Source organism: Lepidothrix coronata, unplaced genomic scaffold, assembly GCF_001604755.1.
Source record: "Lepidothrix coronata isolate B3197 unplaced genomic scaffold, Lepidothrix_coronata-1.0 Scaffold72, whole genome shotgun sequence".
NCBI lineage: Eukaryota > Metazoa > Chordata > Aves > Passeriformes > Pipridae > Lepidothrix > Lepidothrix coronata.
The window spans coordinates 534,626-560,857 of NW_016690252.1; the positions used below are offsets into that span (position 1 = coordinate 534,626).

The window sequence follows — 26,232 nt, forward strand, 5'->3', positions numbered from 1 at the left end:
AGGTAGGAAAGAGAAAGACAGACTGGTTCACATTTAATTCAAGTATTAGTTTCATGAAGAGCCATTTTGCAATGATATTTTAATACACTTGCTATATGCCTGATAACACATAAAAATAGCCTCTTCTGGAGGCTTTTATAACCTCAACAGAACAGGAGCTCCCTTTGAATAGCACATCTTACCTGAATACCTGGTGTAGCACAAATTAAAACACAAAAGCTAAATGGTCTCTTTTATTCCTTTGCAGGCAATAAGCAAAATCTTTTGAGGTAAAGAATAGTGTTACATTATAGGCAGTCATATTCACTTGAAAGCACATTCCTACTTTTACACCACACTGCAACTTCATTGTGAAATGAATCACAACAACACTTTTTACCTTCTAGATTTACCAACTGGATGACTGGCAGCAAGTAGCAAGCATTATCACCTTTATTTTGGTAACTATTTCTATTCTCTATTTCACACTTTGAAGTAATATAGTGTCCTAATGGAACACAGACTTCTGCCACTCAAAATTTCACCTTTCAAAGCACACTCTGGGAGATGTAGATGAACTGCTGTGAAAAGCTTGACACAAAATTATTTAGGGATGGGGTGGTGTAAAATCATTGGAAAAGGAAAAAAAAGGTTATGGGTTTGGTTTTTGGTTTTGTTTTTTTTTTTAGCTACTCAATATCCCTGACTGTAACAACTTCTGAAATCTGACTATTCATGGCCTGAAACCACCCCAGTGCAGAAACTTCAAAGCTCACAGAGGAAGGAAGTGGAGGCAGTGCTCCAGCTAGACAACGCCAGCCCTGCAAGCCAACAAGAAGATAGTGCTATACCAGTTCAGCTGGTTTTCCCATCCTCTGTAACCCTTTACACTCTCAGGTGGCCTCAAAAGGAGCCAAGTTTATGTCTAAGAAGTTTGTTCTCCTGACAAGAACTCCACCCAATGACCACCACCACAATGGTGTGTTCAGCTACACATTGGCAAGAACAGGAGAAGCAGGCTTGGGATGGCCTCCTGGTGAAAAGGTGATTCAAAAAGTTACATCCACCCTCACTCTCGAGAGAAAAAAGAACAGGATTTATTGGCAGGTGAGCATTCCATTGGAACTATGATGCTTTCAGGAAGGACCAAGTATTGTTTTCTTCTTGTACTTTGATGGGATTATCTGTCCTACATGTGTTCTCTCTCAGCCACACAAATCTTATGAAGGCAGTGACCCCAGAACATTGGAAATAATAGTGGCCATGAACCACTATCAACAGGAACATGCCAGATTTAGTGGAATTTCAAGCTTCAGAAGTAGGTATTTCCTTGGACTACAAATTCAATTCTACACCTTTGTAAGAGAAACATCACTGTATTTTTATGCAACTAGTCTCACCCAGACAAGGGGATAAAATAGTTGCCACTTGACACAGTTTTATGGAACCTTAATCCCTGGCTCCAAAAAAACTTGCATCAAGTAGGAAAAAGACAACCTATTTCTCCTTGCTTGGAGGGAGACCAAAGTAATTTACCCCAACCATAATACACAAAGCCAGCTGCTCTTCCTGGTGTACAGCACATTACTTTGTTGTTAAATCCTAACAGAAAACAAGTTAAGACAAACATGAGAGAGTCTTCCAGAACTGCAAGAGTTGTAGGAAAACATACATGGTTTTGATCATCAGAGCTTTAGATCACAGCTGCACAGATTTATTAGACAAGCTCTGCAGAAATCAGGGTTGGCATTCAGGGGGAATCTGGATAGAATTGACCTAGAAAGAAGACATCAATGAACTGAATGGCTATCAGCACACAACCTGATGAGATTTAGGAAGACAAACTCTAACAAGGACCTGAAACAATCAAAAACTTACAGCAAAGCCTATGGAATTGTCTTTGAAAGCCAACACTTCTCTAAGACATGAAGAAAAACTCATGAATTGAGGACTAGAGGTCAGAGCCTATCTTGTATCCCAGATGCCCATTTCATAAGTAGAGCGATCAGATTTTTACTGCAGGATTGCTGCTTCCATTGAAACAGCTTCTTATGCAAGTCAGAGATAAAAATCTGCTACTGTCCAGATACCAGCTGCTTCAAGGACATCGTCTTGGTCTTAGGCCCATTGCTTCATGTTTAACATTTGCTGTGCAGTAATTGTACTGGCATTAGTATTGATGACAAGAGTTTCTCTATGACCTTGAGTCAAGTAACCTGTCCAGATGAAGAGACCCCAATGAGATAGAATTCTTGATGTTTTGAGGAAGCAGTTTGTTTTTTACTTTCACAATTCTGTTGTGTCTCACCTCAGCCAGCAGTTTCGTTGAAGCTTGTTCTTTGGAATGCAGAGAATAGAAATCTCCAGCACGGAGATCACAGACTGCTTGCAAGGCCACATCCATCGGCCAGCTCCTACATCACTGCTCAACTTTGATTACAATGGAAATTACTGTGCTACATTAACTTTTGCTTACAAGATACAAATGTGGAACTAGTCCAAAAAGAGGACACCTGATGACAGCTCTGGACTCCACTGACATCACGCCTGGTGAACAAAAGGAGCAAGGCCACATGTCAGTGGAACTTATTCATGGCCACATGAATAAGAGCAGAGACGAGATGGGCAGCTATGTTCAATAGCTTTTGGGGCTTATTAATTTGATGCCAACACAGAAATATTGCAAGCTTTACTGGCCCTTGCTCCTACTGCCATCCTCAGCTAGAAGCTGAACCCCTTGTTTTCTCTGGGCTCCTGGTGTTAGGGAGCAGTGAAGTCTGGTTGCTCCCCAAGGGAGGGGAGGATCCCCTGGCTGGCAGGGCAGTGGAGTTGCCAGTTAGGGTCTCATTCTTACAGCACCTGAGCAAGGTGAGCAGAGCAGGCCCAGAGATCATGGCAAGGTTCAACCAGGAGCCCAGACTGGCAGCCAGGTCCATGATGACAAGGTAGGCCTGAGGTCGAGTGCAGATAAGGGCCTGAATCTATGGGGTCCCTAAGCAGGCAGAGACACAGCACTGGCTGGGGTGAGGGATCAGTAACTCCCACAACATCACTCAGAACTGAAGGCTCAGAGCTGAGCTGAAGTGGGATTCCTGGGCACACGAGCAGAGGGACCACACCTCCTGGGTGGAGGTCCCAGGTGAGGCTGCCCAGAGCAAATAGGACATATCAGTGTACCCAGGGCCCTGACACCTGGATACAGACAGACACAGAAATGGGGACACAGCAGTACAGTTACTTATCAGACTTATCAGAGGAAGGAAATAGAGGAGAATTTGGTGCATCTATACAGACCACTCCACTCAGTTATACCCCTTGAGGTCCTAAACATGACAGTATTCCTGCCTAAAGATCTCTAGCTTGGCAATAACCAGGCATTTCAGCCCTAAAGCTTTTCTTCTCCTCAGGTTTAGTGGTCCTAGCTCTAATCCTTGCACATCACCTTGTGCCTCCTGGGTTTTTCCCAGATAGCAAGTCCTGGGCTGGGGCATACCCCAGCTCAGTATAAGAACAAGTGCTGAAGGTGACACCCTCTCTCTCCCCACTTTCCTACAAGCCTTCACCTGGCTTTGCCTCTTCTCAACCCCAATTTCTCCCCTTTTCCAATGTATGGGAATCTTCCCAGGTTCTCACTGAAATGAGTTTGTCAAGCTGAGTGTTTCTTTCTGTTCAGTTCCTAAGACAATAAAACAACAAAGCACATTTACTCCACCTGATGGCTGGATGCAGATCAGCATGCTCCCAGCCTGGGAGTAATGAGAACACTAAAAGCATCTTCACTCCAATTATGAACTAGAAACTGCCTGGCACAGAACCAAACTGCTATAGTTTGGGAGCCAAAAGCATTTTTGAGTGCTGCATCCTGTGAGGGATTTACACATAGTCATTGCATTTCTAAAAAAGGGAGGCAGAGTAAAATTGCTTCTAAACAGAACAATTTTACACTTGAAAAGCAGCATCCTGAAAAGTCTGTACCAGCACACACTCACTGCATCAAAACAATAATAGCAAAACTGTCTTCTCTTTACCAGTAAATTTTCTAAACCAACCACAGAAGGCTTTCTCCCTTCCTTGATATGTCTGTCTTGTTCCTGAGAAGAAACAGATATGATCAGTGGAGAAACCTGCTCCAGCCTGTCTTTGCTCACAATCCCATGAAGAAGGCAGTTTACTGCCATTTTTAACAGACTACCAAATATAAAAATGCTTTGCACCCTATGGGTTAATATCAACTCTCACTAACGCTTCACATTTCCCATGCTCACTCTTCGCTGCACTTTTACAGAAGAGGATTTTCAGTCATCCTGTTTCTGTGAGACTGAACATTCAAGCACCTGGGGCTGGCAGAGATCATTAGAGGACAATCTGGCCCCCAGCCGCACAGTCCATCACACAAAAGGGTCCACAGGTCTGCTCTCTCCTGTGCTGATGTCACACTAACAACACTACTGACCACAAGGCAAGAGCTGCCTCTGGAATGCGCAATGGGACACATGGGCGATATGTCAAGGCCTCCACAGTAGTTCTTTTTCCTGTTAGAAATCTGGGCATTAACGAAGTTTAGCTCCTGTATGACCTCAAAAAAGCTTATCTAAAATCACCAGAAGCAGCGACTAAAATCTCATCAGCCTTTGTCAGGAGATGATTTCTTCCCAACCCTAAGCCTGGTAAATACTTAAAAACAACTTTATAGGAAACACCCCCCCAAAAAAAAACCAACCAAAAAAAACCCCTCTAAGTTGCCTTCATCATATACTACCATTACCAGCATCAGCATGTTCTGCATTTATTTCAGCTTTAGCTGTTGCCAGTCTCCAGAGTACCAGAAGAGATACCAAGAAGGTAGACTCTTGAATATATCATGTGGATGCAGAACAACAAACCAGTTTCTAAACCTCACTGCACACACAATCATGTTTTACATCACAGATTTCAGCTTTTCTGTTTTTCAAGTTCACTTACTCTCTTTTATAAACCCTAAAAAGCTTCTCAAGCTCCACTTAAATAAAACGAAACATTTTAAATACACAGAATAACCAGGAGTACTGGATCTGTATACATCTAAATGAAAGAGAGCAGCCAGAAGTGATGGAAAAAGCACAGAAGCACAGCCAAACAGAACACACAGTTTTTTAAAGCTGCTATCCCAGACAGCAGTGTTTTACTCGACTTGAAAAGCAGCACAAGCTGTACATGTGCACACATATCGCTCTGCTTCTCATGTATCTACAGTAGCCAAGAGATCCTCACCTGGGAAACAAAACATGATACACAATGTTCCTAAGCGTCACTTCAAACCTGCTGTTATTAAAATATTGCCTCTAGTGCACTGCTGATGACTTAAGAACTTCCACAGGCAGATCAGTGATCCACTTAGCTCCCTGTGTAGGTTTAAAGGGGCAGTTCCCAGCTCATTTTGAAGAGCCTTAACATGTAGGGAACTGGGAGTCCACACTGCTGCCATCCAGCTAAAGGGAAGCCGACCAGCAAATCCACTGGGAGAGATGCAGAGGCACTGCTGTAAGCTGAGCTGCCTCCATGCATCTCTCTGAGGCTCACAGTACTTGGGGCAAGGAGACAGAGCCTAACCCATGTTGCAGGGTCCTTCTCTATCGTAGAGGTGATGGCACAAGACACTCAGTCGTGGCGTGAAGGGAAGCACTGCTGGAGAAGGTGACGCTCCCTTCCAGAGAAATATCACACCCCTTAGTGCCTACTGCTTTTCAACCTGCCTCTGACCCTGCCATGGCAGGACACACTGAAAATGCAGATAGAAGCAAAAACTGTAGCACTCTTCAAGGGAAGAGCAGCAGAAGCCTTGAAAGACCTAACTCATGCACCCATTTTTTCCTGGACATTATGAAACACTGGAAAGGCAGACAACTTTTCACACTCTACAATAAAACTCCTTCAACACAGCAGTGTGGACTTCCTGTTGCTTCAGTATTTGGCCTAGTAAGCAAAGAAATAAGTAACAGATGTACTTTAAATGATCAATTGTGTTAAAAACAGAAGAATCACAAAAATATTCTTATTTATTGTCTGCTCTGCATGAAATCCTACTTCTCCAAATGTAAAAATTTAAACTAGTAGTAAAAAAAACCCGAAAAAAAACAAATAAAAACTCTTGTGAGTATAGTAGTAGGGAGAAAATAAATTATTACCTGAAATAGTTTTATTTTTTAAATGTAGATGCTCTAATACATAATGATTTACAGGGAGTCCGTTTTCTTATGCTTGAAAAAAAAAAATCTCAAAATGTAATGCTGTTCAAAATATGAATTGCAGAAGAAAGCAAATTCACTTTTTGACCCTCTCTGAATACAAAGGGAGACTCCAGAACTTCATTTTCTTTTAAAGCAGTGACAGATTACAAGCAACTGTGTCACAATGAACTTAGATGAGAAGGTAGTGGCCACGAGCCTTGCCTTCAGCTGTGTGTGCTGTGTTCTGCCCCTCCCAGAAGCCTCAACACTTGCCCCAGAGAACCAAGATTTCCATGTGAGGTGAAACGAAGTGTGTTGTTCCTCCCCTTACATAACAAGCAATTTCAGTAATAAACTTCCCACTGACAGGGTGAAAGCTGTCAAATACCTTTTCCCCCTTTACACACTGGACTGTAGTTAAAGAGTAGTGCCATTAGAACACTGAAGTACAACCATCCAGGGGACTGTGCACTCAGAACAGTACACTCAGAGCACAACTGGATACAGTTTGCACCGACTGTTGTGCTGCAGGGCCAAGGCCTGCATCCTCCCCTACACCAGCAAGGGGGCTATGAGACTCAAAGATGTCCTCACTCCTTCCCACAACAGATGGCCACCCCTGACAGGTGCTGGCCAAACACCAGCGGGTGCACAAATGTTCCACCCCTGCTTAGAGCACAATACAAATTCCCCACACTGGCAGGGGGCTTGGCAGCTAAAAAGAAGCAACAGGCAGAGAGGGAGAAAGGAGCCTTGCAATGACAGACAACTCTGAAACACTTCAATACCCAGTGCATGAAAAAAACAATAGCACAAGCCCTAAAAACATCATCTCTGCTCTTATTAGCTAAGAGCTGGAAAGAGAAGCTTCATAAGCCTAGGATGCATTTTGGCTAAGGCCTTACTTTTGGGGTTTATTTGGTTATTTTGTTTGCTTGTTTTTAAGTAAAATAAAATTTTAAAATTATACACAACTTGAGTCGAGATCTGTTTGCTCCAATTAGCTACTTTTCCATACTCTGTATTTTACAACCACAAGTAATTGCCAGAAAGGCACTTTTTACAGCATCAAGTTATTTGTATACTCTGCTAATGATAATGTTCAGGAGCATTAAGCATTAATGTTTCACTAACTGAACTGCACACTTCTAAGACGGCTTATGTGCACCTACCACAGAACAGCCATAGCAGTGCCAAATTTATCTAGGTACAAAAAAACAAATGCTTCCTGCTCAGGAACAAAATGTGTGACTACAGAATCCTGAAATACTACTAAGATGAAAAATCTACTACTCATCTAAACATTCCAGCACCCAGGGACTTTCAGATACTCCACATTTATTTGGATCTTGTAAAAAGAAGCCAAACAGAAAATGAATACCAGAAATTTATCTCCACTGAACTATACTGACTGAACTGAGAATGAGCACAACTTGATTATAAAACTCAATCTGCCACCACTTTCTCTCCACTGTCAGCACTCTGGGTAAGTTATGGAAAAGCACTCACCAAAAGGTAATTCAAATCTTGTGTCCAGCAAAATTTTATGAGGAGTTGGGTTTTTGGTTCCGCAGATTTCATCATGTTTCATTACAACTTCTGCCTCCAACGTAGACCATTCCCCAGGACCTTCCTGTGGATCACGAGCCACATGTGAATGAACTTTCAAGTCTGAAGAACTTTATGCAGCAACTCTTATACACTTGTTAAAAGACTCCAGGAAGAGCTTTACAGCATTATCAAGGCCTAGTACTTTGTTTAACATCAAATTACATCCAGTCAGCATGTGCTGGCTTTTTCTTCCAAACTGGATTTCTTCAAAGTCTCAGAGGCCTTTACTAGGACAAGTAGCAAACATCTCCTAGCTTAACTGCTTCCTTCTTAGTGGAAGGAATTAGGCAATTCCTTCTTAGTGGAATTGCAAAGGTAAGACCTCAAAGACAGGACCAAGGAATGCTTGGACAGACACAGACCTTAAGCCACACTGCTGAGCATCCCCACTCTTTTTCCTGTATGGAAAATATACTCTCTCTCTCCCTGCTCAAATTCAATAATCTTCTAATTAAATACACTGATATTTGAGTTAAAAAACCAAATATGTCTTGCTTAGCTGCAACGACTGCCAAATTCAGTAGTTAGGGCAGTTACAGACATTGGCACATCCCACTTCCTACTTTTTTCCATATATATCAGCATCAGTAGACACCCTCTAACACTGCAGTCAGAAGCCCTAAGAAGATGATGCAGACATGCTCTGAGCCTACTCTGTCAGCTGGACTAAGACAGTCTTTAGCAATAAGTCACAGAAATTTGAGCATCAGACGAAGCAGTCAGTCCTTAAGACTTCAGACACTTGTCATTTACATGTTCCTTAGCAAATCAAGCCCTGATTTTTGAGTCCACATGACTAAAATGAGACCAAAAACCCCTGTGTAATTTTGGTCTCAGTTCAAAACCAAAACCAATAAAATGAGAGAGTCCTCTCTGGTCACCCAGCCTTCCTGACTTCTCAAGTGGAAGTTTTGCTGAGGAGCTCACCCTGGGCTGCACCAGGCCAGATTTGTAACACATTATCTATTAACACTGGAGAAAATAAAGGTTCTGTGTGAGCTTAACCTCATCAGATTGGTGAATGGCCTTCAGAGCAATCCACACGGTCCCAACCAGGGTATCCCAGATCAGTCCTTTGTTCCATACTTCAACAATTAGTCCCAGGTCCAGTCGGCTGATCTCACTGCAAGAAAAGAAAAGGCATCACAGGTGAGAAAAAAGAGAATACCATCCAATTCTGTTTTAGGTTCCAATTACCACCATGATTGTACCAGTGAACTCTTTCCACACAGCAGTGTCAAGCTACAGAAAGCTTCTGGAAGTCTATGGTCGAGGCAGCTCATACTCACAAAGGTCACTAGTTTCTAATAACTACACAAAGATTGCAAACTAAAACCCAGGACTGTGTCATGCATCAACTGCCAGCTGGGAACTCATCTCTGCAGCTATGTACACAGGAGGAGGAAGTGTATCTTGGGCCAAAACCGAGGGGTGAATTGTTCTTTGTCATCGGGCACAACATTTCTAACAAAGTGGGTGTCTCCCTTGGCAGCACAGCAACACAAGTGTGCTCTGGCAGGTGCAAACATGGCAATACTTACCTGTGAGTGGAGCTACCCCATGTCCAAAGTAACAGTCCCAAAATCACAGCTGCACCAGCAGCACTACCTATTGCTCAGGGCTGTGTTGCACCACTTCTGCTCCAGCACTAGCTACTTCCACATGGCCACCGAGTGCCAAGTTCTTGGAAATACTTATCTGAAGGTTTTCATGACATCTTCCCTTTCAGTAAGGAAAGAATGCATCTCAAATTTGCTTCCTTCCAGTGTTTCATAGCATTTATACCTCTCTCTTCCATGCTAGTTTATAACCTGTCTACTTCAGAACAGCCCGAGACATACACAGCTGGTAAAAACAGTGAAGTAGAGAACAATCCTGAGCTGTCTGTTGATACACAACTGCCTCACACTTATCAGGAAGAAAGGCTATCACTCCTAATTCTTTGAGCTCAGGGCTTCCCTTCAGTGCAAATGTTAATCCCCAAAAGTAGATATTTTGGACAGTCAGTCCAAAGCTGCTGCCTTTTGTCCTTTGGTCCAAACGTATCCATTTTACATCCATCAAGGAAATTTAAAAGCATGTTAGTCCCTAATTTCTATAGGCTGCCATCATGGCCAAAAAAAGAAAGAACCGCTGCAAATCCCAGCATCTATTTCAGCTTTGTCCCCTTCTTACAACTTGAAAAGGGAACGCAGTATCTACAAGGCTCAAGACAAACCCTACAGCTACAGCAAAGCACATTAATATCTATTTTAAATCCAAGTGCTTCTGTTCGCGTTTGAGACACAGGAATTGAGGTCAGCAGTGTCCAGTACTTGGGTGGTTCAGTCTACACTAGTTCAAAATCAAGCTATTACATAGGCTTATTATGACTTTATTGCTAGCATCTTGTAATTCCAGCATCCTCTGTTCAGACAGGCTTTCACAAATACAACCAAACCAACAACTGTACCAGTACTGCTCTGCCCCTCCCACTGCTTGCTCTTGGAAGATGATATTTATCTGACTCCAGGCTGCTGATGACTGGCTGTCTGCAGGCTGGACCAGTGTGAGGCCAGAAAGGGAAGGGAAGGAAGAAATACTCTGTTTTCAATCACAGTGTAAAACCATGTTCTTTGCTTCAACATACATTGACAGAGCAAGACATTGATCATGAGACACCCAATGGGCTTCTGAACAGAACTCCACAGGATAGGTCACCAGATAAGAATAATACAGATATTTTCTGTACAGTGGCTTTGATTGCCTTTGTGTCTCCCTTTCCCCACCTTCTGGTTAGATGCAGAACAGCTTCAGAGAACAAAAGAGCTGAGACTGGTATTTGGTGTCCCTCCCTTTCCACACACACGTAGAATTTAAATAAAATACCTTTCTTTAACACCAAATTAATCATCATGTTCTAAACATCAGTTTGCAGTTTTATTCAAGAGGTCCCTGCTGCAAATATGTAGTTCTTTTTAAAAAGCTGCTTTAAAATTAGAAGATGTCCCCATAGAATAAATTAAAATGTTTTCCTGGTTTGGTAAATGTCCAAATTTTGAACAAGCCCAGAGCCCCCAGTTCTGAAGTGCTACATCTCACAAGAAGTTTGGAAGTAAAAACAACAAACACAGACAAAAAGCATTTTCTTGCTTGTAGTCTATTCTTCTAGTATGCCTCACAAAGAAGGTAAACACAAATACAGACAGTAAAAGCATCCTTCCCTCAGGGAAAAACAACTGTATTAAAAATCCTTTTCCAACTCCAGAAAGAAAAAGAGCAAACTAGAGAACAGTAGTATTGGAATACCAGTGTTATTCCTCCTGGGACAACTTAATGTACACAGGATCATGCAAAACACGTTTGTTGCCACATGTAACATTTCTGTCATAAAGAAACAGCAGAACTACTGTGCAGTTGCCTGGCTAAAGCAGGGGTGATAATGGCGAGGTAGTTCAGCTAATATTCTGCTTTCATATTCCCTAGCAACTAATTATGGAGCATTACAATGACCTTACAGCAGGATAGCTCAGTTCCCAGCTGATACTGGAGTGCAGTTCCAGGAGCTCCTTCAGGGAAGGGAGGAGGACCAACCCTGAGAGCCTTCATCCAACATGCTCAAGTGCCTTTCTTAAACCACCTCTGAGTAGTCTCCTCTGCAGCTGGCCATGTTCAGAGCCAGTTCCTGTCCACAGGATGAGCACAAATCACAGGCAGAATGAGTTAGTAGTTTGGGTATAGGTGTGTGATTTGACAGACAGTTACTGTCCCCTGTCCCAACTTTACCCAGTCCTGCATGGTTTACATCAGTGACAGCCATAGCCTCTGTCCAACCAGGAACTGCAGAGCTGAGCAGATGTATTTCACCAGATGCCAAAGGACAGACTCTCTGCAGGAGCACACCCCTCTCATACTGCTCCAAAAGCAGACTGGCACCAAAAAACGGATGTAGGAGCACAGCTATAATGCCAACACTGTGCTAACCCAGGTGAACTCCTTAACCAGAGGCAACAACTTCCCGCTTTCAGCTGAGGAGAACCAACTGCTTCTGGATTGGGAAACATGCTCACAAAATCCCATGTGGGTGTCTTACTACAGATACTATGTAAACACCGCAAACACGCTCAAAACCAGCAGCACTAGCTTTGACTCCACAAGATGAATACAACATCATTCCTCCCCATTTAGTTTGCTTTGTCTTACAAAGCTGTAGAAACGGAAGCAGATGCAATATAATCAATAAGTCATTCATCCACTAGAAAAAAAGAAAACCACCATTGTGAAAGATACTGGGAAATCTTTGGCTACATGTCAGGATCAGAGCAAATCAGAAGTGCCAAGTGCACCAGAAGCCCGGGAGAAGCTGGAATGAACTGGTTCTGCTGCTCACGGCAGGGACTGGCAGCCCCTTAAGCTGAACCAGAGGAGCTGGAAAACACATTCATGGGCACTGGGCCAATGGCAGAACACATCAACACACAAGCAGTTCCCACACTAAGGTAACCAGGATCACCATGTGGAGGTCCTGAGTGCATTAACAACAGCCCTTAATTGCCCTGACCAGCCCCTTCAGCAGCCTCCACCCACACCCTGGTCCAGGGTCCAGGAGCTCCATTTAAGCTCAACTATGGGCCTTCAGCCCTTCTCTAAACTATGTTGTAGGTGTGTGTGTCTCTTGCTCATAGCCACAGCTGTGCAGGTACCTGGCCAAGGACGTCCATCCAGACCAACCCACAGACCGACTTCCCAGCTCAAACTCAAACTTACCTCCTCCCTATAGACCTGACTGGCAATTGCCAGTCTGTGGCACCGGCAGAGACAATCTCCAGGCTTGTGCATTTTACCCACCCAAATACTCCAACCCATGCACACAACAGCAGCTCTGTGTGAGTGTAGGGGCTGTGGAAGGACTCGACCACAAGCACCTCAAGCTGTGCACCCCCATACTTACAACATAAAGTCCTGTTCCCAGCAGGGTTGGTCACCGCGCACGGCCACCGTCGTGCTCTTCACATTTTGCACCTTCAGTGTCACATACGTATTGAATTTATCTGGGGAATGAGACACAACAAGTTATCTCCATCAGCAGATCCCTTCATCACATACGTGCAACACTTCAAGGTTTTCAGCTCACACAGTGCATCCAGAGAGGCCCCAAGGGAAAAGCCCATCTGGAAAGACGTCACAGGGTTTAAGTGGCCAAATGGTCATGATGTTTTTTACCTGCCATCAAATTTTGAATCACAGCTTTTTTTAGAAATTCAAGCACAAACAAACAAGATAAGGCAACTAATCACCTGCAGTAAGACAGGGACAAAGAAAGCATGTAAAATCCTAGAGAACACAGACACTTAGTAAGATGCTGCTACTGAAATGCAGATGAGGAAGAAGAGACAGTCTGAAGGAACGGGGACCATCATGCAGACCAAGGAGAGCAAAAAACAAACTTGCAAGACATGCAAGCAAGCAGTTGAGTTGAACATATCATTTCTTCCCTTTTGACCCAAGTGCTCTCCTAGTTCCAACCTGGTTTTCCACCCAGGAGTCCACAAAGAAAAATCCTTAAAGAACTTTTTCCTCGTTCTTGCTCTTTCCGTGCTAATAAAACCAAAAGCAGCCAAGCATAGACACATTCAAAGTTTGAATATCAGCATCTGCGAATGATAAAACTTGCTTTTAAGGGAAGTTATTACCTCAGACCTATCTATCAGTTTCAAAGAGCCTGGAACAAGACACGCTAAGTAGCCAGGAAGCAGTGTCAATATTTTAACACTTCAGTGTTCTGCTACATCTATTCCCAGTGCAAGTTAGATCACAGTCCATTTTAATACTGTCAAACCGCACATGGAAAACAAAGAGGTGATTGGGAAGAGCCAACATAGCATTACAAGCAGGAAGTTCATGACTGACAAATCTGATGACCTATGATGTTTCAGCATCTAGCTTCCAATATCCTAACAGAACGAGAAGAAAGGGAAATACATGATCCAGAAGGGATCCACATTTCAGGAAGAAGTAGAAATCACTGAAAGTCAGAGTCTTCATATCTGTCTACATCACTTGCATCCTCCTGGGACACCGGCCTTGTCAGTAAAACCACATGCTTTGCTGAGTTAAACCTAGACTACAGGACAAATATTTTGCATCTGTGAGAAGGCTTCTTAAATAGAGAAAGGATAAACTACACACTGTCTTCCTTTCAGTCTGGGCAATCAGCTTTCCTTCCCTGGAAATTCAAGGCTGGTGCACACACAGATCTTGACCTGATGTGGAGTATGGACAATGACTCCTGGAAAATTTTCTGCTCTAACCTGAGGACAGCTGTATCCAAAGAATAAAGCTGAACAAATAAGTCATGAATATAGCTGTGCAATTGCTTGGTATCTAAGCACCTGCACAGGTGTTATTCCAGAAGCAAACTTCTTCTTTTCTAAACTATACATCAGATTTCATTCAATAAACCTATTTGCCTGCTAAGGGATTGCTTGCCACCTACCTACCGAACCACAGTGAAAAAAAAGCTGCCTAAACTGTAAATTCTGGGTGTCACCAGCTGTTTGTTTTTACTTTATTACGCAGACACAAAAAGTAGTGGATGGGGTTTTAATTTCAAGCACAGCCATTATGGACTGTCACATAATGGAATGAGTCACTTCTGCAATTCCATCCAGCAATCCCGATCAGGATCAAGAAGGCACTGAATCCACACAGGTACACACCAGTCCTGTTCAGTGGACATTTTCAGATCCTGTTTTGAACAGGGACAGAGGAAGGATGAGCAAAAGGGCAGGGTGGATAGGAAAGGGTGACAGTAAAGGAACACATTTCCTTATTCATCACCTGTTCACGTCAGTGAGCAGACAGATGTTTTCAGCACTATGACACCACATCACAGCCTCAAGCTGCCCAGATGCTCAGGGCAGATCATGTCGCTCCTAAGGAGAAGGTGAAGGAGCCGAGAGGGGGTGGATGAAACTTGAGGGAGCAGAACAAACAGCAGTGAGAGAGGTGTCCCTATTGCTGCAAATTAGCAGTAGAGCATGGCTTACCTGGTGGTCCATGGAGTTTAGCTTTTTTTACTGTAAAGAGAGAAGAAAAAAGAAAAAAGAGGCTGTTAGTGATTTTGTCCTGCTGCAGTTGAGTTAGAGTGTCACAGTGCATCGCATTAATTGGACAACATCCCCAGTAGAGACCTGGTGGCTGGAAATCCAGTTTAACAGATCTGGAGACAAAAACTTCTTTGTACCCCATGGCACCTCTCTAAAGTGATGCATTTAAAAAACAATAATCATAGGTTTAATGTGTGAAAAGTAATGTGATATGGCTAATGGAAAGCAATTTCAAAATCGGTCCTTTGCAACCTCTCCCACAAGTTACTGCTGCTTAGCAAGGTGTCATTTCATACCACCTCACTTACAAAGTTACTTAAAAACACTCTAGAAGAAATAAACATTTCTTTATAAACAAAGAAACTCCCCTAACAGTGCACAGTAGACCTTCAACCACAAACTGAAAATAATCAAGCCTGAATAGCAGCTCTATAAGTAGCTCTATATTATGACATCTGTAAATTAAATTAACTAAGCCAAACAAACAGTGGTCTAAAGTCAAATGTCACTTTTACAAGCTCTCCTCTGTTAATTTAATTCCAGGACAGTACTTATATATAAAAATAGAATTGTTAAAACAAAACAGCATTGGCTCTTATCTCGCCAGATGAAGAAGGTCCATGTCTACCCAGGGGAGATTTTGTTTACATTTCCCTTTTGCAAGCTCATATCCTCACTAGAATTGCTAAGTGTAACCACTAAGAGAAGACATCTCCAGGCTCCAGCTAGTTTTCCCAGTGGAAAACTAATACTAAGAAGAAAACATATTTAGCAAGCTAGGAATCAAGATATACAGAGAGCAAAAACTTTTAAAAGCTGGTGTAGTGAAGTTTCCTTCAGAAAACAGAGCTGCCGATACTTAGTACTGGCTCACAGTGTCCAGCTTTCAAGATGAAAATTCTAGAAAGGAGCATTAAAAAATCAAAAAAAATAATAAAATGCCCTTACACAAGTTACATGCAGAGCTGCAATGGAGTGCGATCCTGGAGAATCCACTTGCTATCTGAGAAATTCTCCTTTGTGAGCACTGACAGTCCAGGTAGATGTTTGCATGAAGGAAAATGCCGTACCAGGTATAGTATGAGCCAGAAGCCTCTCAAACAGATGCTAAAAGAGCTGTACCTTTCACCTAGGCTGACAAGGCCCACAAGCCATTCAGTCCAAAATAAACTGTCATTTTCTCCCAGGTTCAGGGCCTGAAGCATTCCTGATGCTAAACCTAGTGGTGCAAGCAAAACATACGATGGTGTGGGCCAGTGCTCCTGCTCACTGAAGATACAGATTCTGTTTAATCTCCAAATCAATCAGTCTGTTTAACCATGAAGAAACACACAGGCAAATCTACCCACTTTCTAGGTGCCTTTGGACGCCACACAAAAACAAGCATTCCATGAACTATGGCTCTGGAGTGGGCAGGCACCAGCTTATCTCTGAACCTCCCCTTGCCCCTCCTTTGCAAGAGACAGGAGACAAAGAAACAAGTGCATGAGCTTGAGGAAAGGAAAAAAGGAGAAAGAGGGAAGGGGACCAGCAGTAGGCTTCAGCTGGCCTCTCTCTCTGTTTGTAACAAGCTCTACAACTGTTAGCAAGGAAGCAGAGGCAACTCCAGTGTGGAAATTTGCTATTATTTGTCGAAAATGCAGATAGAGTGGGCCACTGGCTCCTAAAGACAGAAACTAGACACTGCCACTGCAGTGAGGAATATGCAAACTAAGAGGCAGATGCCATCTGTATGTTGTGGTCTCAGCCTCTAAATATTCAGAGGTTCATTTTTCATTTGATGAAAAGCAGCAAACCCTGCACTACCTCAGAGTGCTGAGAAGGGTGCCTGTGTGGGGCTTCAGCAAGAGCTGCCCCAGGGCCTACAGCAGGAGGAATATCCCCAGGCAGCAGCCAAGCTAAACAAAGATCACAGGCCTGCTACAGATCCACATAATAAAAATGGGAGTCTTTAGTAACTCCCAGGAATGAACACCATGCCTCGAGACAAAGTGCAAACCTTCAGCTGAAGAAACAGGGCTTATAACTAAGAGCTGGATCACAAACCCAGGAGTCTCATCTCACCAGTAACTCTTTTGCTCTGCCTGCAAGTCTACACAGAATGTCCAAAAAGTTCCCATGAAAAGTGACTTGGATGTGTTTTATTTTGTTAGCCCCACAGGAAAGCACTTCCTAGGGGTGTGTAAAAAGCATTGCAAAGGTGCAGCTCCCACAATATCTCAGGATCGGGACTGACTGTGATACTGCAGGGTTTCCCATTTAACAGCTTGAAAGTCTGGGAGTTCAGAGCTGAAAAGAGCTGCTCAGCTCTGCCAAGGCCCAGCCTGTTTGTCAGCCCAGGGAATCCACAGGTTGGTTTTCTACCCACACCTGCTCCTTCTGTCTGGTTAGAGCTCCTCTGTGCCAAGTGTCCAAGGAAGGACTCAAATAAGTAAAGAAGCTGCAAAGAAGCCTGATGCATTAGTTGCTCACAGTGTTACAACAAAGGCTGAAAACCCATTGCTACTTCAGATGCAGAGTGACAGCACCTTGAAATTAAGCCATGTGTAACACAATATTTTTATAATATAAAATCTGTAGCACAAAATGAAACCAAGCTTCTCTAGAGCACTCAACAACACTGAGTTTCACAGATACAGTTGCTCCTGAGTTGCCATACAGTAAAAACCTAAAGTAAGTTAAAAGTCTAGATCAGATACTTCCTAACTCACTCCCATTTATCCCACAGCACTTCTGGTCTCTGAGAAAGCCGTGTTTTTAAACCATCAGGAAATGTTAAATTCTGTTCAGTTTGCTTCTCTCAGCAAATCGGGCAGCACAGAAAGTCCATCCATTCAGAGGCAAACATTGAACTCTGCTGAACCGTGATCCTCCCATGCCACTGCACAGGATGAGCAGGACACCAGGGAGGGAATGAAAATGATATAAAATTAGAAATGAAAGTGAGACCTAGTGCTTTACACTGCTACATGCAAGCAGTGCATGAAACAGATGGACAGAGATGCACTTGCTCTCACTGAATGTGATGATTCATTTAATCACCAAGAAAGACTTGGGTATATCAGAGACACAGCTACTGCAAGGAGAAAGCCAACAAAAATTGATACAGAGAATCCCCCTCTCCCCCCCCCCCAGAATTTCTCACCATTTTGGCATTACTCTAACAAAGAGACAAGAAAAAATTAAGTTGAAGTCTTGTATGCAACTTTAAAAAAAAAAAAAAAGCCACAGCAAGATTCCAGATGCTTGACTACCATCAGTTACAAAGGGCTAGAGAGTCAGACAGACTCCTAAAACCAAGAAAGAAAAACAGAAGCCAAGGATAGCAAAAAAAAAAAAAAAAAAGGTCCAGAATCACTGTGGGAGGATGAAAAAACAACAGAGCGTACATTAGTATTCTTAAACTCAAGTTCTACGAAAAAAGTCTTGCTATCCACATATTTTTCAAACAATAATTATTTTTTTCCTAAGTGCTCCATACACCAGTGAGAGAATTAAAACTGAGCATGCCAAGTTCAAACGACACACTGCTCAACCCTCCTAAGCAGGCACACACTCATATTCAGTTAAAAGGAACCAGAGTGTTCTGAACACCTGCACATTTCAGATCACCTGTAACACCTGCTTGCAAATGAGAGGGATGCAGACATAGGGAGTGCCTGAGCAGATGGCCAAAAGATTACATTCTAGCTAAATCCAGCACATGACTTAGCTGGTCACTCAACACGCTACAACAAAACCTACATCCTTCCACAGGGGCCAGTGAAGTGCCATGGAGGGGCTGTGGGAGAAATCAGAATGAAAGGACACTGTTTTAATTAGCGCTCTTAAAAATAAATGCAATGTTGAAAGCAGAGCACTCAAATGCATTTTCATGATCAGCAATTTGATAAATAGTTTCCTTTTCCCTGGGAAATACAAATGGTCATTGTGTTTTCGAGAGCACTCTAACTTTTACAGTAACTGTCTCCAGCTGAACAGCAGAATTAATACATATTTCCATTTCACTCTGCTTTTCTCACCTTTTCCAGGTGCTCAGACTTCAGTGTACAGTGACACGCAGCAGTAGGTGCAAAGGTTGCTTAAACAACAGAAGTAAGAGACCACAGAAAGCTGCTCATACTACCCTAAGTAAGAATAAGTCAACACACCAAATACATGGCCTGTGCACGCTGCAGCAGGCACAGAGAAGGGAGGAAACTCTTCTGGGAGGGACGCAATGGTCAGGCAGGGCTCCAGCCCTTCAGGTCTGTTACATTTTCTATAATCGAGACTTTGGAAACAATTTTGCTGTCTGAACCCTGCACCAACAGCTATAGCACGTGAACCTAAAGCAGAGCCAGAAACTCAACACCTCCTACTCACTTCTTGAAAGTTATTTATAAAATCTACGACATAGCTGGTAAGTGGCACAAGACTGGCACATCTAATGAGGACTGCCCTGTCCCTGGGGATCCCACCCTGACACACAGGGATCTTTCCCAGAATGGGCCAGGTTGGAAGGGATCACAATGGGTCATCTGGTCCAACCTCCCCAACACAAGCAGGATCATCCTAGAGCACAGACAGTTCTTGCATATCTTCAGTGAGTGAGACTCCACAGCCTCTTTCCTCCTTTGGAAATCAAAATGTGCACAGACTGCACACCCTCATCTCCCACCTGAGGGTGAGGAACCCTTGTCTTTCTCAATACCTGAACCCAAAGGTCCTCCAGGCTGGAGGAAGAAGAGGCCATGCAATGATCTGACCTCTGATTTTAAGTCAGTCACTGTTTTGTTTCACGTGACCCCTATTAAAGCCCAGTATGCCATTAAATGCAACTGCATGTGCCAGAGTAGAACAGCAGTACTGACTGTGCCACGAACCTCTACTCCTCGCTTCGTAACTCCAAGAAAGAAAGAGCTGGATAAAACAGCAGTACAATGGTTTCCTGAGTCTGTTATGAAGATTTGACATGTCACAGCCACAGCCTGAGACAGGTCTAAAAAGAAAGGCTCCACTACATTCTCATACATTCAGAACTAAATTATGTTCAGAAGAAAAAGATTTCCCTGAAGTAGCTCAGAGGAAGCATAATTGCACAGGAGGTCCCAGGGACACACGAGCACTCAGCAGCACCTCAACAGCCTCCGCTGTAACTGCAGAGAGCCCAGAGTAGGTTCCACTCGGGCTCCGACTCCTCGCAGCAGAGCCCAGCAGAGCTGGGCTGGTTACTGCAGACGAGAGACTCCTTTGGCCTCAGGGTCCACTGACAGACACAGGACCTAAGTCACATTTATTGCTTTGTACTTCGTTTTTCTGCCAGGCAAAAGAGACCGCTAGTATACATATAAACATTGGTCCACTCAAGCAGGGAAGAAAAGAGAGTACTTTATGCCCCAGTGTATTCCCCTTGAGAATGACATAACGGAAACACAGTGGGCACCTTCATGGACCAGCAGTCCTAAAAGCTGAGGCCGAATTTCACAGTACACGGAGGATAACATTCTGTTTCTGCTTCATGTGAAATGAGGGCTGGGCTGTTCAGAGAACTTCCCTGCTGCCAGAAGGAAGAGGAACCACTGTGAAATGCCACTCTGCTGGGTAACTCAGGAACTGCAGGAACACAGTGCAGATTTTCAAAAGTACCTGAAGAAATAAGGCTGCATCTAAGGGCAGAATTTTTCCTACATAGTGCTTGAAATAGTCCTTCAAAAATCCACCACCTTGCTGACTGAGACAATTGTGGAGGAATCTGGATAGCCAATTCACCTCAGTTGAACCGAGGGATCAATCTGTTTCAATAAGTAGTCCGGAAAATTGGAGTGGACACAGTATGAGTTTATTAATTTTTAATAGTTCACAGAAATGAAAAAAAAAAACCAAACCACAAAGCACTTACACACTGCAGTTCCCATTCATATAGCAAAGAGCTTTCTTCAATTTGACCACTCTAAATGCCCACAGGACAACTTGATTTGCCCTTCTCAAGCCCTTGGAAAGCACATCAAACAAAGGGAAGGTACATTCCCTTCAGCAACCAACCACCACTCAAGGATTCTTCTCAAGAACGAGGGGGGGGAGAGAGAGATTCTATTCTGCTGTCTGCGGATAGCAAATTGATCTACCCAAGGGATTTCCATATTGCCAGATGTCTTGAGAATGAATTAGAATCCCTCCTAATTCACGTGAATTAGCATCTTCCTGCTCAGATGACCTACAAATTCATTATCCTGTCCAGAGACACACAAAGCTACTAAGTCTCTTTGATTTACAATACAATTTCCAGCAAACAGCTTTCTACCAGTGACTCCACCCTTCCTGCACACTGGACAGTGACTGACAGCAGCTGGGACACATAACTGCTTGAAAGGTTTTCCAGATTTCTGTGCTAAGTGGACATACACTCAATAATAACTCCATTCACGTTCAGCACCATTTCATATAGGATTTCTAGGAAAGTACACATCCCAATAACTCCACACCGCCAAACCTCACTAGATGCTCCCCTGTTCATCTGTAAATTCTCTGGTCAGTTGGGATCAAGGACTTGCACACATACAGGTGTTACAACCTACAAATAGATAGCACCCCACTTGCTTCCCTTCACAGTCCAGGCACTCCACACCTTGAGGCTGACAGATCAGTCCCAGAGGGATACTGTAGTTGCTGCCTGGTTCTGCTTACTAAGCTTCACCCCAACATTTACTTCTTGCCAGAATTTTCACCCGTATGGGACAAACTATGATGAGCAAAGAACTGAAATCTATCCAAAAAATGCCTACCTTTTTATATAAAGATATATATCATAATCTTGTCTAAATCTCTATTACTGCCATAGCCAGTGGGCATGACAGTGACACAGCACAGTGACCAGGTATCTGGAATATTCCACGGTGTTTCCTGCACATAAACTTGAGAGAGCTGGCAGGACAACACAATGGCCTATCTACACAAAATTGATCAAACTAACAGCTAATATACTGTGCTGAACCAATTATAAAATAAAAGACACATACAACTACTTTGCTGAATCATGCAGTTTGATCCCCTTACTGAAGTGGGTAATTTCACACCTCCTGCAAATATTGTCACTTTTCAGCTCAGCTTTCGCATAAAACTTGGTAAGTGTATAAAGCACAGCACAGCTTGCATCAGAGCTTCAGAGTGTTCTGCTTTTTCCATCCTTACCAAAGTTACTAGATAGCATAAACAGAACCAATTAAACAACTGCACAGGAAATCCTTTCTGGCAGTTACAAACACTACAATCAAAATCCACATTCTCACGGTATACCTGGAGGACAGGACCAACTTTGCAGACCCTTTAGCAATTGTGGTTTGGGTTTTTTTTAAATAAAACTCAGTCCCCATCATCAAAAGAAGCCTTCTCTTAAAAGATCCCACTTCTCTAAAAGGTATTTCATGTGATAGAAGGAGTGACAATTCAATTTACTTTCTGTGCTGGTTTAATGTAGAGGCAGTTAATGTAAATAGGCTTCTAAACACTTTCAATGACAAAATAGATTCAGACACTTAGAGACGCATCTGGGTCTTGTTTACAGGTTAATCTGTTACCAGATTTGATTTGACACACTGACTTACCATCACACAGGTTTTCAACCTCCTCAACTGAAGAGTTTCATATGCATTCTAGTTTGGTGCTTAGCTCAAGAACTCAACTACCTGAAATATTCCTTGAACTATTTCAGCAACAGAAATTCACAAGTGAAGAAAACACTACAGCAATTTAAAAAAATTGTAAATAGTGCTGCAGAAGATATACCATGGGGATTGCATTTGCATCAGAGTATTGCACAGCAAAATGAAACATGTATCTCAAAGAAACACAAACTGAGGGTTTAACCAGGGAACTATATAACAGGAAAAATGGAACTGAAACTATGTATGCAACTTGTAGAAACCAACTGTGACAGGGAACTAAATGCAACAGGAAAACTAAAGAGGTCTGCAACTGATTCCTACCTAGAAGTAGAAATCAGATTGCTCTTCTGAATCCTTATACCAGCATTTCTCCAGAAAGTAGTATCAGGCAACAAGGTCAGGCTGTTATCTGTTGCTTCGAAAAGTATCTGAGATAGAACAACTAGGACAGGGTTCACTGAGAGGAAAGGAGGGAGGAGACTCACAAAACGACAGGTCCCAAACCCCAGAACTCCCCTCATCTCTGAATTTGTAAGTAGATACGTTGATTTTACTAAAAATCTAGCACATAACAGGATCTATACTGGCAAAACATAATCAATACACCATGACCGCTCAGCACTGCAAAAGGAATCCAGCATTTTAAAACATGCAGATCATTTTATCCAAAAAAGCCTCAGGAGATCTTACCAATAAAATGCTTAAAACATTGATAAGCTATTTTGTAAACCACAGATCAAATCATTGTTACATTAAGCATTAGCACTTACTGAAACTTCTGTTTTGCAGTAAGGAAGCTGCAAAAAGTTTATTTACAGCTGATCCCAGAAAAAGCTTCCTGAAAGGCAGTAGGAAGCATTCAATTGATTTCAGATAAAGAACAGCTGAAATAAGCTTGACAATATTGTTTCTTCTGGCTGAGGGGGGAAGTGTATTCATGAACCATGCAGCCAAGAAAGCTGGAATCATATCCTGGGAAGCAATAAAGAAAGTAGGAACATACAAGTCTTGAACTTTACAGCCTCCTGAAACAAATTAGCACTGCCAGCAATTCCAGAGTGCCAACAGCCCATTAAATATTTTCCAGTTTTTACATGAAACACACTTGGAAGGAGAAAAAGTGCAGAAGCTTCTACTTGCCAAGCAGCTTGTATGGTGAAACACCGAGGAGAGAGATGGAGGCAACAGTCTGGGGAGTGGAACACATCATGCTGGAATACCCAACACCAGGACACTTCTAGAAATTCCCATCACTGCAGATGCTCTTCCAGGCAAGAGTCTCCCTATCCCCAGTCTCCTGCCTGCGTGGTCCCCCAGTTCAGATGGTAGGCAGGACACTTCTCCAGCCAACACAAAAAAAAGACCGACCCACTGAGTTCAAGTTGTCTTTCAGGTCATTAAAACAAGCTGAAAATCATAAGCCATCTTCTGCCCACTTTGGGACTTGCTGGAATGATAGCCTCCCAGTGCCCAGACAAAAATCTTTCCCCCAGAAATGCATCTCATTATTGTCCTTAAAAGGTTGTGCAGAAAGCATTTGGGCAAGCTCTCAAGAGCCCCACAGCCTGTGCTGGAGTACAAGGTGCCTCCTGCTTGTGTGCTGCTCTCCAGAGAGAGAGAGCACTGCTCACCTTTTCAACTTATCTGACAACAATCACAGTCTCAGTGCTCAATCAACTGACAAGTTAATTCTAGCAAGGCAAGAGCCACCATACTCAGATGGGTATTTAGAATTGTGTTTTGCTCCTTCATAACCTTCCCACAGACATGTTATCATCCACCTGAAATTTAACCTCACTCCCAGCTGTCATCTCAACATCCATTTGCTACTCAAAACCAAATGCCCAGGCTCTGACACATAGCCAGTGGAGCACTCAAACTATCTTCAAAATGGCTTTCTTCACCAAGGAAAGGCTCTAAAATGTCAGTTCTGCTGTCCTATTTCTCCACTGAGAACTGCAACCAAGTCACACAAGAACATTCACAAGCAATATGCTACAGAGACCCCTTTTTATCACCTCACAGATATCTGCCTTGTGGTTACTGCCTCTCCCAGCACAATGACAAAGCCAGTCAACATTTGCAATTCACTGTTCCCCAAACATCACTTGTTTTGATAAGTCTGACAGTCCCACTGCTCAAACTCAGTGCTGGAATTCCCAAAGAACCTCTCTGACACCAATGACATCTCACACTTGGGTCCCAAACCAGATGCCTTCTGTCCCACAGACCAAAGGGCTCTTTGCACACTTCCAGCAAGAGCTTGCACTATGAGAAACCATATAATAGTTAGAGCTGCAGAACAAGCCCATTTAGCTCATATCTTGCCCATACAAACACCCAGACAATTCCTAGGAAAGACCATGATGATACAGCAGTACCTACTCTATAAATTAATATGCCTCCAGGCTTAGGACCCAGAGGTGACGTTTTCAAAAGCAGAGTTTCATACAGTCTGTTCTACCATCAAATCCCCTCCGTTCCCAATATAATCAAGACCGAATAGTGCCAACAGGCAATTTCAGTTGAATTCCATGTTGGTATTTCTTCAACAGCAAGGGTGAATCCATGCTTCAGACACCTCATTTGACAGTTTAGCCTCTTTGCTGTGCATGTTTGCTGTCACTTGACAGCAGTATCGGATGTTTTTTAAAGTAGGCAGACAACACAAGCAAACCCATATCACTCTACATTGAAAGGAAAGGGACTATCAAAGAGAGGCAAGATGCTTTGCTACCTGTCCGGCACAGCAAGTACAGTCTGGTGGCTTTTTTCAAAACTAAAATGAACAGCCTTCCCACGACCACAATACATGAAAGAAAATCCTTCAAATTTTGTGGGGCTATAAGCAGAGAGCTAAATCCCTTATTACTAACACCACCACTCCTCAAGGGCAGATACTCACACCTTAGCTGACTGAATAATCCCTCCTAGCTTTGGCCTGACCTAGGGCAGGCAGGTGAGCATCACCTCCAACTGATTGGTCTGGATCGGTTACATTTTTCTTGAGAACTGGGAAAATAAACACAACACTGAAGTTCTCTTATGCTGTGCTTACAAACCAAGAGACTATGATTTTGTCCAAAGTTTGCTTTCCAAGGGGCTGGGGAAGCAGAGTGTGGTGATGGAGAAATGGATTTGACACTATTTGTGTAACAGAACACCCTGTAAACAAAAAGAAAACTGAGGATGTGGCCAGCTTCCCCAATTCCATGGAACAGCTAGCTGCACCTATACACACACTTACCATACAAACACTTAAGATGCTAAAAAGCACAGTTAGGAGAAATTCTCTAACATCTATTTTTTCCTTATTTTGTCTGACCAGTACAGACAGGCTGCTGAAGATCCACTGAAGTTTCTGCCAGGCAGCTGCTTTGAACTGAGCAGTGAGGACAGGAACAAAATCTCCTATTCAAATCACAGAGATTATGAGAGGTTAATCCTCCTGACGCTGGCAACACAGACAGCTCTGTCAGGCGACCTGGTTCCCCAACCAAGAGGTGAACTAAACAGTAATCCAAGCTGCCACGCCTCTCCAATATTCTGCTGCAGACTTAATATTATTAGTAGAAAAAGCAGTTTGGGTGCAACATACTGGAGTGAGTTACTGAGTGTGTGACTCTCTCAGAAGATGTATTCTGTTAGATCATGCTTCGGTCACCTCGCTTTAAGGCGTTTCTAGGGGTTACAAATTTCTCCTGA

At 43.0% G+C, this 26,232-nt stretch overlaps 1 protein-coding gene across 2 annotated transcripts in view; it reads right to left on the reverse strand.

The window, feature by feature from the left end:
* UNC13B (unc-13 homolog B) overlaps positions 1–26,232 on the reverse strand; it is a 208,782-nt gene that overhangs the window by 166,957 nt on the left and 15,593 nt on the right. For both annotated transcript variants that reach the window (XM_017819075.1, XM_017819074.1), the window contains exons 2-5: positions 14,825–14,854; positions 12,727–12,826; positions 8,802–8,919; positions 7,695–7,818 (exon numbers count right to left, since the gene is read on the reverse strand). In XM_017819075.1, coding sequence (XP_017674564.1) covers positions 7,695–7,818; positions 8,802–8,919; positions 12,727–12,826; positions 14,825–14,854 — 372 coding nt within the window. The remainder of the gene's footprint in view (positions 1–7,694; positions 7,819–8,801; positions 8,920–12,726; positions 12,827–14,824; positions 14,855–26,232) is intronic.